Here is a 16,062-nt window from a genome sequence, read left to right on the forward strand (position 1 = left end):
ATATATATATTAAACAAATGAATGAAAACGAGGAAACGAAAATAAAATGAAAACCTCACAATAACAGGTTTTTCCCGACAAAACAATCAACTTTTGAAATAATATCGGAGTTTTGAAACAAAAATTCCGAACTATTCACATGAACTTCGAAAGAAAATTTATGAGCCTCAGGAAAGTTTCAGGGCAAACAAACTGATGGTATATATAAAAAATCACCAGTTTTTGGTTTGGTTTCTTCACACATAAACATGGCTTTCCTACAAATATTTTGTACCATTTTTATGAGTAATAAACAGAAGTGTAATCTACTCAAAGGATATATATACCTCCAATGTATATCTTCTTATTTTCAAAATCATGGTGGGAAGAAAACACCTTACGCATCTTCGATCCCCGGATTTTGAATTCGGCTCTTCCAGCAGTAGCTCTCGGATTTTGCATCATCCTCGTCGTCGTCCTCCGTGCTGTTCTCCCCTGTGGTCGACGTCTCCCCTGTCCCTGCTAACTGAAGAGGACCTTGTGGTGAGCCAGCTTGAGAACTACACGCCATTGACGAATCACCGTACTGAACTCGAGGCACCAATAATCCTCCAAGAACAACTACGGATCGGTTTGCAGGGGTGACTGCAGATACTGGATGTTTTCTTGTGTGGAGTCGGTATTTCTGGATTCAGCAAAAGATGTCGTTAGTTTCATTGACGTATGTGACACGAAACGTTACGAAAACAATATGTTTAATAGTTCATCACAGAATCAAAGAGAAAAGACATTAAAAGTAAGCCTTGGAGCTTGCCTGCAGATGGCTCTTCACTTCATCATTGGTGAGACCATCTACCTGCATTAGTTCTCTAATCTGCTTCGGTGTCGCCACTGGAAAAGATAACAAAAGTTTCAAATCAAACCCGAGAATCTCCATCACTTTGAGTCGGAAAATTGATACCAACGACCGACATCGTCGTTCTTGGTATCACATATAGTAGCATTTTACTTAACCATGTTGATTAAGGTCTATAGTTGTTCATGATTTTGAAGACAACAATCATTTAGACATATTGGTGGTTAAACATAAACTTCATATCTTACCATGAGATCCCCCGAGTTGCTGCAATGCGCTAACGAAACATCGATGCAACTCTTGTGACCAGCATCTCCGCTGTTTACGAGACGACTGCTGTTTCTGCTGCTGCATTCCGGTTCTTAAATTCACAAGAGAACTCAGAGTGGAAGATGAAACAACTCGAGTACCACTCGAAGCGGATTCCTCTATCGGATTTTTGATTCCCGGAGTGCAAAGAGAAAGCGCATGAATAGGAAATTCCTTAAATGGTACATGGATCCTCTCTCCATTCTTATTTCTACAAGTCACTAGGCCTACTTTTTCATTTCTCTGTGATCATCCAAACAAGAAAGAGTACACCAAATTCTAAACTGATTATCAAGCAGATAACAAGATCAATAACAAGATCAAGTTCGACAATTATAGGAGAAATTCTTATACCTTAGTTTCGAATTTGGAATCTCGTTTCCGATCGGACTTCCAAAGCTGAACAGAACTCATCCAATTTTTCTGATCTTCTTGTTCTTCTTCATAGCATTCTTTCTTCATAGGTATGAACTCTTCCAAAACCGGTTGGGGTTTGGGAACTACACATAGCAATGACTCCTCCTTCACAGCTAAAATGGCTGAAACACAAACATCAACAGCCCTAAGAATCGATTTACACGTTGGAATTTCAATTGATTCAAAGAAATTCCACAAAATCCCAAATCTAAGAAATAAACCTCTGTTTAGGTATAATTTCAAATTCATCTCATTAGGAATTGAAACCTATAATTTCAAAAGAAGAACTCACCGTCTTTCAAGAGAATCATACAGAGAGGAAGCTCCCGTTTGAAGGCATCGATCTTCCTCATTTCATCCTCCAAACTTTTGACGAAATCGTTGAGCTTCGAAACCCTGTCGTGCACATTTCCGATCATGGAAACCTCTTTGAAGAAATCGGTGAGCGTTTTGGGCACAAACGTAGGTCTAAAATCCAAACTGAGTTCAGATTGAAGCAAAACCATTGTTGATCTTCGTGTTCTCAAGAGAACCCAGATCTTCTTCGTTTGAATTTATGGATCAAAAGCTGAGAGAAAAATTGAAAAAAACAAGAAAATTAAAACAGGATGGAGGTGGTTACGTTAATATACTACACAGTGAGAGATCGAAGAATTTGGGAGGAGAAAGAAAAAAAAGGATCTGATATGGAGAGATTCACTTCAACGTATTTTATTTCATTTCTTCTTCACTCCTTTTTAAATCATTAGATAATTTTGATTCTTTTTTTTTTTCTTTCTATTTAAAATTTTGTTTAACAATTAAATTATTTTATTTTATTATTTATGTCCGATGAAAGTCTCACATCCACTAATTTAGAGAATGATCATCGGTTTAAAATCAAATAATATTATCTCTATTGGTCTGAAACCTTTTAGTAAAACCCAAAGTAAAATCATCAGAGCTTATATTCAAAAGTGGACAATATCTGTGGAGAGTCGTGTTCATCTAACATGGTATCAGAGCAACGGGCAGAGCCCACATCGACCCTTCCATAAGTCGGGGTTTGTTGCACGTATTAGCTCTAGAATATGACACCATTGTGGAGAGTCGTGTTCATCTAACAATTTAAACTCTATAATTTTATTTCATTTCTCAATTTTCAGACCGTATCGCTAAGAACATATGAAGTCTTGGATGCGTGTTTAGATTAAGTCACTTGTAACACATGTAGCACTGGATCATCAAATATCTCAAGGCAAAAACATTTGTTTGAGACTCGAATCACTCGACAAGCAAGATCGAATTAGTAGTGTATCTCGTCGATCTTCCTATTTCTAACAATTCTCGAGTGTTCTAGATAACCTTCATCATTAGTTTTCACCGACTTATAATTTAGATCAAATGGAGTGAACTTACAACTTGCCCAAAAAATGTTTGCATATCATAATTTAACACGAACTATTAATACCTATCCATTTTTATATATTTATTTTTTTTAACCTTAATTAATTAAATAAATGTTTGCAACCTTTAAAAAATGTGATTTTTTATATGGGGTTTAGTTTAATTCTAATTTAAATGAACTATTAAAAACTAATTATCATTAATAATTTTTTAAATATATATTTAATTTATTATGACACAAAAAAATTAGAAAATAATTGAATTGCCTATTTACTAAATTTTATATTGACAACATTTAATTAAAATTAAATAATATAATAAAATAGTTGAAAATACTCTATTTATTGAAATTTGGATAACATTTTCTATGTATTCAAATTTTAATTAGAATTTATCAAATGACCAAAATACCCCTGTAAAAATTATGGTGTAATTATTTAAAAAAAATTCATAATAATTGCACAACAATAAATCAAAATTAGAGAATAATTTAAAACAAATATCCGATGAAAATGACTATTTAATCTACATTTATACCTTTGAAAATGACAATAAAAAATAAAAAATAAAAATAAAAATATCAAAATAACTCTTTAAATGAATTTAGAAAATCTGTAATTCAACGCACGTGCATGCTCGTAATTTGGTAGAGTTTAAACTCTAGCTTAAAATAATCTCGACATATTTATCTAGTTAGATGAGTTTTTATCAAATAAAATCATGTATATATCTTGCATTAAAAGATAAATAATCTTTAGTAAACCGAGCCACACAAATATTTTTTAGTAAATCGAAGTCACACAGATATCTTACACTAAGATATATACATAAATACTCATAAATTTATAAGAATTTAAACTCTAAGTTAAAATAATCATGTATGTTAAAGGATATTTAGTAATAAATTATAATTTACTATATATGTCATATTTGATATTTTATTATAAGGCAAATATCTAGATATTTGACTTCTTACCATAAGTATATTTCCATTTATTACTCTTTTCATATCACATTAACATTATTCATGTGTATATATTGCATTAATAAATAAACGAATAATCTTCGTAAACCGAAAAATACAAATATGGTGTAATAAAAAAATCTTCCAAAAATATCCAAAACCATGCTTTTTCCTGGCTGAGACGTCAACTAATAATAATAAATATTGTATTGTATTATTGACAAACCCATTTAAATAAATTTTGTCATTTTGTGACACGTAAATTTATTTTAATTCCTAATTTTTTAAAAATATCTCATTTATAATTTAAAACTTTTAAATTTATTTAAATATCTCATTTATAATTTGTTCAATAGGTTAAATTAGGAGTAATTATTGTTTAATAAAAGTCTGAGAAGACTATTGCAAGTTTTATATAATAATAAATGAAATTTTAAATTTTCAAATCGACTGATTTAATTTATTAACTAAAATAAAAATGTGAGACCTCTCCCTAACTAGACTAGTTTTAAAATCGTGAGATTGACGACAACAAGTAACAGGCCAAAACTATCCGCTCATGAACTGCTATTACAAAAACATAATAAATATGAAATTCGAGACAAATATCTATATATATATATATATATATATATATATATTATTTATATTTATTGCGTATTAATCTCACACCCCTTCTCTTCGGGATAAGGGAAATGACAAATGTCGTCCAAAATTTCAAAATAAATAGAGGAGCAAAGAAGAGAGACGACAAGCAGAAGAAAAAGGAGAAGGAGTATGTCGGTGGTTCAGAAGGCGGGAATATGTTTGAAGTTGTTGAAAATGGCAGCGAAGTTTATAATAAGGATTGCGAGGTCGTTCTATTCACCATTCATGTCGATGCCTCTCATCTCGTCCTCTGCACACCTGAGTTCCAACCCGACTCTTATCCTACTCTTTCCTGATTTTGTTAGGTAGCCTTCTATTTTTTATTTTTTTTAAATATATAAAGTTTATGCTTTGTTCATGTATGCATTCTCCTCACTATTTCAATAAATAAAATATATAAATAGGTTTTTTTTTTTTGAGTTTATAATAATTATTATTAGTTTGAGTTTAATTAAAACTAGAAAGAAAAAAAAGAAAATTTTCCAATAAATTTTTTTTATTAATTATTATTATTATTATCTTGAGTTTTTTTTTAAAATTCAAACAGTAAAAATGAATTAAAATGTCTAGAAAATAATTTTTATAAAATATTGTCTTTAATATAAATAAAAATTTATTTTAAGTTGATTAAAAATATTATCAATAACTAATTAGTAATGTATTTAATTTAAATTCTAAATATCATTTATTCTATCATTTTGAGTTGTTTATGTGCATAAATTAATTCAATAATGATATCTTTTACGGGTAATAATAATTTTAAAAGTAGGATAAGATTTAATAATAACCCTATTTTCAGAATGGTCAGATCTAAATAAAAAATGTCAACTCACAAACCGACCCGAACTCAGAAAAAATCTAACTCAATCCAATCTTTATAGTTATAATTTAGTTATTTTCCATTGCCATTTAGTTCGTGACAGAAACATGACATGAACACGCAAAGAATATAATATGCACTTTGGACCACGTCGAAGTGGACCAATCTCTCATAAATTTTGTTCGACAAGCCTTCAATATAGCCTAAAATGTCATTCTCGTACTTAAATGTTTCCTCATCTAACTTTTTAAGTCTTTTCGAAACTAGTGGTTTATTAGTTTTGGTTAAATTAACAAAATTATACGTCATTATTTCAAAAATAACTTTTAAAATTTTCAAAAATATTTTTTTGGGTTAGTGATGGATGGAAATATTTTGTTTCAAAAATAATTGTTTTTAAAAAAATTTGAATAAACTAACAAAAACAGCTCGAACTAACTCAATCCAATTCAACTCATGAATACCTCTACTTATTTTCTTTTCGCTGTTCGGTATATTCTCAGTTCACTAGGTGCTACTACTACGAGAATCACATTTTTTGTTTTTATGGTTCGGTCTATTCTCAGTTCGGTAGTTGGTACTATGAGAATTGCTTCTTTTGTTTTCACGATTTAGTATGTTCTCGTTTTACTCAATTCTACTACGAGAATTGCTTCTTCATTTTTTTATCTGACTATTAAGATGTTTCAATTCGCTAAGTTGTCTCTCACCTACCTATAAAATTTATATTGCGTCAGACAATTACCTAATCGTAGTCTCTCATTTATGGGAAGAGATAGGTCTCGAACACGCAAACCTAATAGGTAGGAAGAAAGTGGACCACCTTGAGGAAGACCTCAAGATTGATGGGACAATAATAAATACGTTAGGGTCGGAGCTACATCGAATTGAATAACAAACTTCATTTAACAATTATTTGAACGACATTTCATTGCAATTTTATTTTTAGTTTTTTGTCTCTCAAATGTATGTTTGTTTTCTTACAATTTTGTTATCGTCTTTATTTTTCTTAAAGAAACACGTTAGTTTCTGTCAATTTTCAAAACAAAATGGTTAGCAAATAAAAAAAAATTCAAACGTCTCATCATGACAATTTTTTTTTTTTTTTATATTGATCATCGTGTGGCCGAATGAGCGCTGCTTTACTCGTCTCGACGTGAGGGTCATAACCTACTCTCTTCATAGTATGTGTGTGACATTCTCCCCCATATAAATTAGTCATCGAGCATCTAAGTAGTAAACCCACCCAAGATGAGTGCTCTCCTATTCCGACTTCTCCAGAGCCTTCGGGAGCATAGTCGAGATAGTGATGGGTTCTCTACCCCTGTAGAGATAGAGTGACAGAAGTTTTGAGAATTCAAGAGAAGGTCACGGCGAGATGAGTCGTTTATCATCACGATAGGTGTCAAGTGGAAGTGCAGTGATGTATGCAGCTGAGGGACTTTCTCAAAGCACAGTCACATTGTGAGTTGAGTTATGATACTAAGCCAAGTAACGTGAGTCCCTAACTCACCTTTTTTTTTTTTTTACGAAAGGCTTATTTATCAAGCTTGAAAGTCGTTGCACCTCTAGTATGGCGCCCCCATTCCCTTTGTATACAAAGGTAACTCTTTCGTGGAGTCGTAGTCCATGAGCCTTGTCTTTCCTCCTACGCTAGCTTTCTTCCCTTTCTTGGTTTCGTACGACGATAACGAGAATGATGCCTTGTCTATCTCTTGCTATGGAAGGACTTCGGCTTGTGGGATGGTCCAACCTATAGGCAAAGTCGCCCTCGTCTCCCATGGTTCAATGTTCCTCGTTGCTTTCTTTGATATATTTTTGTAATTGTATTTTGAGACATTGTTGACAATTTTATTTCATTAATTATATAAATAAAATTTTAAAACTTATATTTTGAATTTGTATGAAATAATTATTACGAGACAGAGATAGTATTTCAAATTTATATAGAAGAATTATATGAAAGATTTTTACTTAGTTAAATTAATAAAAATATGCTTAAACTTTGTATCTTGTCTCGAAATATCTTTAATTTTTTTTTTTTAAAAAAAAATTGATAATGTCCTTAAACTTTCAAAAAGAGGTTTCAGAAAATATTCTTATTATTAGTTTTGGATGAAAACCGTTAACATTTTATTTCGAAATATCATTGTGCTTTGAAAAGGGTTTCAAAAATACCTTTAACTTTCAAATATCCTTAAGCTTTCAAAAGGGTAGGTGTCGTTTTTAAATTATTCACGTAAACTAGATTTATGTTCATCTCCACCCTATAATTATTGAACTACATAAATGAATAAATGATAAAGAGAGCATGCTCGTTAAACATTACTAACAAAGTTACGTTTTGCTAGTAACCATTAAACTATGTCGACGTTTTTAAGATAGTTAACGATAGTTTATCTATTGACCTATGTTCGAGTTTGAAAGCTAACTTTACCGGGTTTAGATCTTAGCTCTCGATGAACCGTTCCGATATCAAGAACAGTGGGCCAAATATCAAAGTTTTTGGAGGGTTTTGGGCCCTTTACCAAATTTATAGTTCATTTTGGTTAAATCTAAATGTATGTTTCTATTAAGAGGGGTGAAGTTGGTTAGGTTGACTCGATTTGTTTCTATGTTTATACGAAGGAAATCGCAAGGAAGAAGAAAGGGCGTGTGAGTATTCGCGATTAGGCGTGCGATTGGATGATCAGTTGGTGCGTGAATTCTGCTGACAGAGAGAGTGGGGGCACGTGAGGGCGTGTGCGTCATTGTTTTGGCTCCCGGTTTGTCCCGTTTGACTCCTTTTGACCTGTCCTATTAAGATTGGTCTATACTTATCTTGAAAATTGTGAATATAGGTCTAATAGGAATAATTGGGTTGAAATACCCTATTAAATGTACATCCAAGGGAAAAAAAGGATTCGAAACCAACTAAGTAGCATATCATTCTTTAAACGAGTTCTTAACTTGTCTTACAACATGTGAGTATCTTGTCTACATAATTAACAGCTTAATATGTTAATATGAACTTTCATGATATTTAATATTTATTTCTATATTGTGATTGTTTGCTTGTGATGAAAACATGTTATAAATGATTACTAAAATGTTCTGTGTCGAACATTATAAACTTACGAAATCATGCATCAAATGTGAGTATCCTAAATATGTTAAAAAAAAAGGTTATGACTCTAAGATATGTTTATAGATGGTTGGGCCATGGCCTATTTATACGAGTATTGTACTCTACTAATTCCTGCGGAGTTCCTGGCCAAGCACTCAGTGCTTGGTCAGAGAAAATGAGTACTTCCGACCGTTGGTATATGAGATGAACAGGCCGCCAAAGAAATTAGTAGACGGACCGTATTTGACCAAGAGCGAGTCTTACATAAGTCCGAAAATTCTAGATAAGCATAGAGAGAGAGTCAGAGTAACCTTGGTAAGAGGAACTAAGAGTCAAATAAAACTTTCGTGAAAGATAAGTTAGCTACTTGGTAATTTAATTATTCATCAAAATTATTATAACTTTACTTTCCAGATTTAGATGATACAAGTCTAGGGCAAGACCGACTAGAGATGATTTTTGAGAATCCATGGATCGGTTTATGTAGTTAATGTTTTAAATAAAACATGTTTTCTTGGAGGTTTATAGAAATATTTTGAAAATGTTTCTAGTTTTAAATATTTCGTTGTCTATGAGGGGGTGTTGCATATTTAGTATTTTTTATTTCCAACACGGTCGATGAAGAAAATATGAGCTTAGCATGCTATGAAAATATAAGTTTAGCATGCTCTAATTTTGAAATAGGTTAGATATAAATGTAATTTGTTAGAAAAATATATAGTATATAGAAAAAGAAAAAACAAACTATTTTATCACACAATTATTTCATAAAATGGTCACTCAATTGATCGAAAATATAATTTAAAAAATTACAAAATGTAGAAGTAATTTTATTAATTTATCCTATATGTATTAGCAAAATTTAGGTATTTATTGAAGAAATGTTCAGGAATGAGATTCAAACATTCTGTTCAATCATATTCTTCAGCAGACATTTCTAGGTAAAATATACAATCAAACAGAACACACATCAAATCACATATACTGAAGGATGTCTCCTAATCACTAATTTTATATAACAAATTTTTACTACGCTATTCGATCTGCCAAAACCATTACTGATTTTCATAGAACAGATCATGTATTTTTGTTCAATCTGTTTCGTGATCGGGTGCAGGGGTGTACCAGGCAGGGAATGTACCTTTGCTCCTCAGCAATCTCGTAAATGGTGAATCCGGCATTCTCGCTCCTTCTTCTTCTTCAATTTCCTCTGCGGATTTCGGCAATCCATCTGGTATTGGACAATCTCTCACTCTTCTTTCCACGCGGTTCAATGGCTTCTTCGCCTCGTTTTCGCTTTCCTTCCTCTTGTGTATGCCCGCGATGCCGTGTAAGAGTCCGATCAGCGATTTCACGCCTCCTGCTTGAAGAATCAGTTTCTCCACTTCTTGTTTAGGCGACTCTTTCTGAAAACACACACACAGCGATTAATTAGTTCGTTGATTAATTAATTCGCATGTTTCCTCTCTCGTTTAAAATTAGGTCTAGAATTCATCGGATTTGGGGGAAACGGGAAATCAAACGCGAAATAACAGAAAATCTGGAACGAAAATCAATCGAGAATCCCTAGAAACTCACTTCAAGATCTTTGAGCTCGAAATACGCTTTCCAACAGCTATATGAATCGTCTCCATCCAATGTCGAGCAGTAATCTAAACCAGACCAAACAGAAAACAAGAAATCGCAAAGGATCAGAAACACAAAAATGATTCCATGTCAAAACAACTTCCTCTGAAATCAATAGCAAACCTGCAAGCTCGTTCTCGGACTTCTCAACCAGAGGCGGATCTTTGATGGCGCGATCAAGCTTCGTGCGACTAAACGGCTCGAGCTTCGGAATAGAAGCATGGCTTCTGGAAGAACAACGAACAACGGTAGAAGGAAATCTCGGAGAGGAAACGGATCCGATCCGGCGAAGAAGATCCGTGGATTCGAGAAGTAAAGGAGATGAAGCAGAACGGAGAAGGGATGATTCCATCGCTTGTTGCAGAAATCGAGAGCAATTGTGAGGAAGAAGATGAACAAAAAATAGATAAGGATGGAATTTGATTATTTATTTATTAATGGTTAGATTTTGTGTTTTATATAGAGAGAAAATATCAAGGGGCCGTGACGTCAGATAATTCTGTCGACGTGTTCTGGAGCGTTGGATTGGCGTGATGTGATTGGGTACACGTGGGTGACGTGGACGGGGATTGGAAGGGTGCGTTGGACTTTTTCCTTTTTGGATAAGAAAGCGTAAGCTGTGGGGCCAGAATCTGCTGCGGACATGGTATACTGTGGGCGATATTTATTTATTTATTTTTCTTGCCTTTTATCTTTAATTAAAATTGTTGAAATATTCCAATTCCTTTTATCTTTAATATTTCAATTCTCCAATTTGGACACTTTGTTATTTTCTATTGATTATCTCATGGTTTAATTGAAACATTAAATACTATTTATAACATTATAAATATTTTTAAAAGAATAAATTTTTAAATTTAATGTAACTTGTGTTGTATTGGTGGAGCTTAGACATTTCTTGCCCCATGCAGCCGAAAATGCATACCAAGGGCTCCTGTGCATACCTTAGAGTGATCATCACCACATATATCTCACGTCTCAATATAATGGAACATGTAAGCCGTTTGCTTGCTATTTAACAGCCTAATCGAATGTAATGCCCCGCTTACACAACCAAATGATAGGGGTGATACCACTGACTACGATCATATGACGCAAACGTTGTAGGCGTAAAATATGGTAAACTTGAGTTGGGGAGCATAGCGTAGGGCAAAAAGGGAGCCTAGATAATTAAAGAGTCGAAGGCCATGTACTTTCAAAAACAACACTCTAAAAATGGTGTTGGCAGGGAGAACAGAGTGTTGGAGAAAGAGAGGCCAAGGAGGAGGCACCGACGCCGAACTTTTTGCTTCGTGTTTCGAGCAACTTAGGGATCGGACAATCTAGAAGATGCATAAATTTGACATTATCGAACTTTCTTTATCTAGTTAGAAGAGATTTGGTCTATGCTTCGATAGACCTCAATGTGAAGGATGAAAATCTCCAAGAAGTTCAATTTATTTATTGGTAGGTTCTCTATGACTTGGTTAGTACCTTAGATGGGGTGTGGAGATGGATGCCTGATGGGTCGTGGTGCTACATTATTTGTAGAGAGTAATTATTAGGAAACTCTTAAGATTTGATCTAACAACTTTAGTAAAAAAAGAAGACTTTTATATCTAAATTATCCAATAATCTTGTTGAAGGAGTGGAACTGTAAAATATTAAGAGTTGTGTGAGGAAAGAGGAGACGAATAAGCAAAGATTATAGTGGTTCATTAACAAGTTACACGTTTCATTAATTTAAATTATCCAATTAACTGTTCATTTCTGAGGATCTCTGTGAAATATTAAGAGTTGTGTGAGGAAAGATCTTTGTGAAATATTAAGAGTTATGTGAGGAAAGAGAAGACGAATAAGCAAAGATTAATTATAGTGGTTCATTAACAAGTTACACATATCCAATTAACTGTCCAATGAGGATCTCGATTCAACCATAAGTTTATTTCATAAGCTCGAATTGCCTATTCCAGTTCTGGTTTAGGGTATTTTGACTAGTCTCTTCCAATTTTCTCTATGTATGCTTATTTATAGTCTTCAAGCTCACATGTCAGACATGCTCTCAGTCAAATACGACTTGTTTACTAGACTCTACATGACTTGTTTACTAGACTCTCTAGCAACTTGAATGAAAGGGTTGTGCGTTGTATAGTAGACTAATAGGCGACATGTCTCTCAACCTATCATCCATCAAACCGTAAAGTGTACATGAGGCATAATCACCACTACAATTCGTTTGGCAAACCTCTAATGGCTCCTACATCGTTCCATCATAAAAATGGGTATTTTCCCGAACATGCCACATATTACGATGAATCCATAATCATAAACTAGATGCACACAATATACACGATAGTCACAAATTCCTAACATGCTCGTAATCTAATCACGTGAACACATCTATCAATACTTTATTCTTGTAATCAACACATATGAATGTGGCTAAGTTCCTAATCACATGATCGGACATTTTACAAGTTATACTTGTTTAGAAGCTCCAAAAGCTCTAAAATGCTACTAATTTGAGTCGATAAACTCCTTTCTTGTGTTATTCAGCTATTACTCCTCAATTTCCTCCAATTAAACATATAATCGATAATTGTTACCATCATCCATAAAACAGACAAATAGAAGTCGAGCGGGACGAATCTAAGACCTACCACATGTTATGATCATACTTTCTTGAGACTTAACAAAACCATTGTGCATTACTCACTCTCACTCTCACCACTAAGTAAGTAAGTAAGCCAACTTAAAGTAGTGCAGCTGATTATCTAATAATCATTTCATAAACTAACACTAACTAAATTAAGGCAATATGCTCTTATGATTAATATCAGAACAGATTTGATTAATATCAATACAGTTCAGCCATAAAATTCAATGGTATTATGCTGCACCATGTATATATATGTGTGTGTTGAATCTTCAAGATTGTACAATATCTAACAAAATGTAGATCATAGCTCTGAGCTACGATGAAGAATATTGGTTCCTTGCCTACAGAGATGAAGAATTTTACCCGAATGGATTGGTGACGGTATCACGAACATCAGCGAAAAGTTTGAAGAGGGAGAAGCGCATGAGATTGTCAACTTCAAACCAGGAGTTGAGGACTTCCAGGTTCCTGTCTGTCCCTGAAAATGCTAGTTGTATGCTTATATTGCAGTCAACAGAACCGCCATGGTACTTGCATTTGGAGCTCGAAACTGCACAGTCTTGGTTGTCCAGACACACTGAAAAATCCCCAGTGCATTTCTCGCATCCATATTTCTTCCAGAACAGGTTTTGAAGAGTGCCCCTTTGAAATTCAAAAACCTGGGTACAACATTGACACAAGCAACACTTAACTGTTATCATCACAATGGTGGTGGTGGGTATCATCACAATGGTAAATGGTGGTTTATGGGCTTACCAAAGTGAAACTAGTTATGGTGTGAGAGTTATCGGTAATCATTACTGGGAGAGATCTTGCTGCATACTTCAGCCCAGCAAATGCTACCATATACCCACCATTCATAGCCTGCAAACCACCACGAATCATATTCATTTGAACTTTTAAATTGATGTCCTAACCTTCCTTTCTAACAATCATATAATCAAATCATCCACCATACCAAAATCTTCCATTAGTTCATTGTTTCAACATTCAAAAAGTTAGTGACCCACCCACGGTTTGACCAATGAAAAAAATTGTTTGAAGTGTGTGATTTGGAGAGGTTTTTTTCTCTGCTTTGTGCTACCTTTACAAATGTTTCCAACTGCTAACTACACATATTTCTAATTGGTAGAACAGAACTCTAGTTGGATGAGTTGTCATCCATTTTATCTATATCATGGATTGACTTATTGTTGGACAAAAATGGCAGAGATACCCAATTGTTGTCGGTAAAGGAGGAAGCAAGATCGATTGTACTCACATATCCACAAATAGACACAAAAACGTACTCACACATCCATAAGCAGAAATTGAACAAATAGATACAAAGATTTACATGGTTCGGAGAGAAAAAATTCCTCTAAATCCACGGATGGTAGCCAAATCACAATAACCAAAGTGTTTACAAGTGTATCTATCACACTCTCACGCTACAAAGTCTCTCTTACTACGTTACTAAGTTCCTCCCAATTGCCTCTAGACAAATACAAAATGGCAATGACTCCACATCTAACCCAAATTCTACTATATAAAAATGACAATGACTCCACATCTAATCCAAATTTCACTATGCAAATACAAAAAGGCAATGACTCCACGTCTCAAAATAATGCTAGACAAACTTTTATATAGGCATTAGAAGCATTAATGTCATACATGAATCATTTGATTATGAAGTAAATGAGAGTTAATAACCAAAATAAATTAAAATATGAACCCTTTAGTTATGACAACTTGCCGCGGGTGAATAATTCATACTTATACAAATAAACCTTTAAGAGTGGAAGTAAAATCCTCCCCCGTTCATACTTGTACTAGAAACAGGAAAAAGAATCATCTATATGTTTGCTAATCCTTACCCCTTGTTTGAATTGTGATTCTCTATATAAAAAAATAACTCTTATCTGATTTTGTCATTCTTCAATAATTATCATGGAGAATAAATATGAAAAGCTATATTGAACATAGATCAGGTCGAGATTCAAATTCTTAGACCTTGTTATTCTATAATTGTCTACAGTTCATGTTCTTGGTAAAACAGGGGAAGAAACGAAATCAATGGAATTGGTTAAAACGAAATCAATTTTCATCGATGAAAATGGTATGAGATAAACATTGTGAAGAGATGAGTCACAGACGTACCGGATTGAAAGTCGTACTATTAATGGTGAGTAAAGAGAGCTGGTCGACTTTAGGCCTGAAAAGGGCAAGTTGAGTGTTTTTGTATATCAAAGCGAGACGACTATCACAAGGCGAAAATTGAATCTGATCCTGAAAGAAAGCTTCCTTCGACGAAAACGCTATGCCAAAAGTGAATCCATCTGATTTCTGAATCTTCGCATCCAAACATGGACTGTATACGTCGTTCGTATCGATTCCTTCCGCAACCAAAACCAGCACCGTCACAACCAAAACCACTGTCACCGTCCCCATCGCACCCATTCTGCCTTCACTCATCATCTTCACCATGTACAACGAGGGAAAAAAAAGCATCAAAATTCACAAATCAACAGGGATTGCAAGATTTCCAAAATCGATATACTAAATATGCAAAATCAGAGGGCGAAAATCCCTAGAAATGTGAAAAGGAAGAGCGAAATCGACTTTTGGATTTGATTGCGAAAGAAGAACAGAAAAGGAAAGGTTAATCCATACCTGTAGGATTCGGAGGAGATAGCAATACAAATGAAATTGTATTGCAGGCTTCTTGTTCTTCCAGAAGCCATTTGAATCACAGCAACAAAAGAAAAAAAAAATAGAAATCCAGAGAAAGAGAGAAGAAGGGCTCTTCGCGAACGCGGGAAACGGTTATATCGGCGGTCCAGTTGGATCTCAATAAACCGCTCAAATTTTAAACCCATTTTAAAATAGCAAAATTAAACGCTAATTATTTCCTTAATTTCTGTTTTTTTTTTTTAAACCAAAAAAAAAGTTTTAAAAACTATTTTTTATCGTTTAAAATTTGGCATATATTTTGAAAATATAAAACAAAAAATAGTAGTATTTTTTAGATTTTTTTAATTTCATTAATCATGGAGTGAAATAATATTTTATATAAGAACTATGCTTAAATTGTCGATAGACTGCCGGTGATATGTCGGAGGAAGGTAAGGATGACGTCAAGTTATCATGCCCCTTATGCCCTTGGCGACACACGTGCTACAATAGCCGGGACAAAGGGTCGTGATCCCGCGAAGGTGAGCTAACTCCAAAAACTCGTCCTCAGTTCGGATGGACAACTTATATGTTAGTTTATAAATTTTTTATAATTTAAAATATTTAATAAATTTTTTTCTAATAAAATAAAAAAGGT

At 33.7% G+C, this 16,062-nt stretch overlaps 3 protein-coding genes across 3 annotated transcripts; all 3 read right to left on the reverse strand.

Annotated features, from left to right (window-relative positions):
* Positions 1-176: 176 nt before the first annotated feature.
* Positions 177-2,275, reverse strand: LOC111448878 (transcription factor HHO6-like). The gene is made up of 5 exons (XM_023088657.1): positions 1,854-2,275; positions 1,499-1,683; positions 1,084-1,387; positions 794-870; positions 177-664 (listed from the first exon to the last, which is right to left on the reverse strand). Exons 1-5 carry the CDS (start codon positions 2,065-2,067, stop codon positions 377-379), a joined length of 1,068 nt encoding a protein of 355 aa, XP_022944425.1. The 5' UTR covers positions 2,068-2,275; the 3' UTR covers positions 177-376.
* Positions 2,276-9,335: 7,060 nt separating this feature from the next.
* Positions 9,336-10,534, reverse strand: LOC111448100 (CCG-binding protein 1). Its single transcript, XM_023087513.1, has 3 exons — positions 10,235-10,534; positions 10,064-10,137; positions 9,336-9,891 (listed from the first exon to the last, which is right to left on the reverse strand). Exons 1-3 carry the CDS (start codon positions 10,461-10,463, stop codon positions 9,577-9,579), a joined length of 618 nt encoding a protein of 205 aa, XP_022943281.1. The 5' UTR covers positions 10,464-10,534; the 3' UTR covers positions 9,336-9,576.
* Positions 10,535-12,960: 2,426 nt separating this feature from the next.
* Positions 12,961-15,488, reverse strand: LOC111448855. The gene is made up of 4 exons (XM_023088629.1): positions 15,405-15,488; positions 14,892-15,209; positions 13,506-13,613; positions 12,961-13,408 (listed from the first exon to the last, which is right to left on the reverse strand). Exons 2-4 carry the CDS (start codon positions 15,207-15,209, stop codon positions 13,109-13,111), a joined length of 726 nt encoding a protein of 241 aa, XP_022944397.1. The 5' UTR covers positions 15,405-15,488; the 3' UTR covers positions 12,961-13,108.
* Positions 15,489-16,062: the final 574 nt, after the last annotated feature.

Source organism: Cucurbita moschata, unplaced genomic scaffold (assembly GCF_002738365.1).
Source record: "Cucurbita moschata cultivar Rifu unplaced genomic scaffold, Cmos_1.0 Cmo_Scf00010, whole genome shotgun sequence".
NCBI lineage: Eukaryota > Viridiplantae > Streptophyta > Magnoliopsida > Cucurbitales > Cucurbitaceae > Cucurbita > Cucurbita moschata.

What these genes read in the sequence shown, in the direction of transcription:
- LOC111448878 (XM_023088657.1), bottom strand. Translation starts at nt 2,067, where the DNA reads ATGGTTTTGCTTCAATCTGAACTCAGTTTGGATTTTAGACCTACGTTT. An exon ending in ATTCCAAATTCGAAACTAAG is followed by an intron (nt 1,388 to 1,498) that starts GTATAAGAATTT and finishes GGATGATCACAG; the next exon opens with AGAAATGAAAAAGTAGGCCT. An exon ending in GCAACTCGGGGGATCTCATG is followed by an intron (nt 871 to 1,083) that starts GTAAGATATGAA and finishes TATCTTTTCCAG; the next exon opens with TGGCGACACCGAAGCAGATT.
- LOC111448100 (XM_023087513.1), bottom strand. Translation starts at nt 10,463, where the DNA reads ATGGAATCATCCCTTCTCCGTTCTGCTTCATCTCCTTTACTTCTCGAA. An exon ending in GTCCGAGAACGAGCTTGCAG is followed by an intron (nt 10,138 to 10,234) that starts GTTTGCTATTGA and finishes GGTCTGGTTTAG; the next exon opens with ATTACTGCTCGACATTGGAT. An exon ending in TCGAGCTCAAAGATCTTGAA is followed by an intron (nt 9,892 to 10,063) that starts GTGAGTTTCTAG and finishes GTGTGTTTTCAG; the next exon opens with AAAGAGTCGCCTAAACAAGA.
- LOC111448855 (XM_023088629.1), bottom strand. Translation starts at nt 15,209, where the DNA reads ATGATGAGTGAAGGCAGAATGGGTGCGATGGGGACGGTGACAGTGGTT. An exon ending in ATAGTACGACTTTCAATCCG is followed by an intron (nt 13,614 to 14,891) that starts GTACGTCTGTGA and finishes GGTGGTTTGCAG; the next exon opens with GCTATGAATGGTGGGTATAT. An exon ending in CCATAACTAGTTTCACTTTG is followed by an intron (nt 13,409 to 13,505) that starts GTAAGCCCATAA and finishes TGTTGTACCCAG; the next exon opens with GTTTTTGAATTTCAAAGGGG.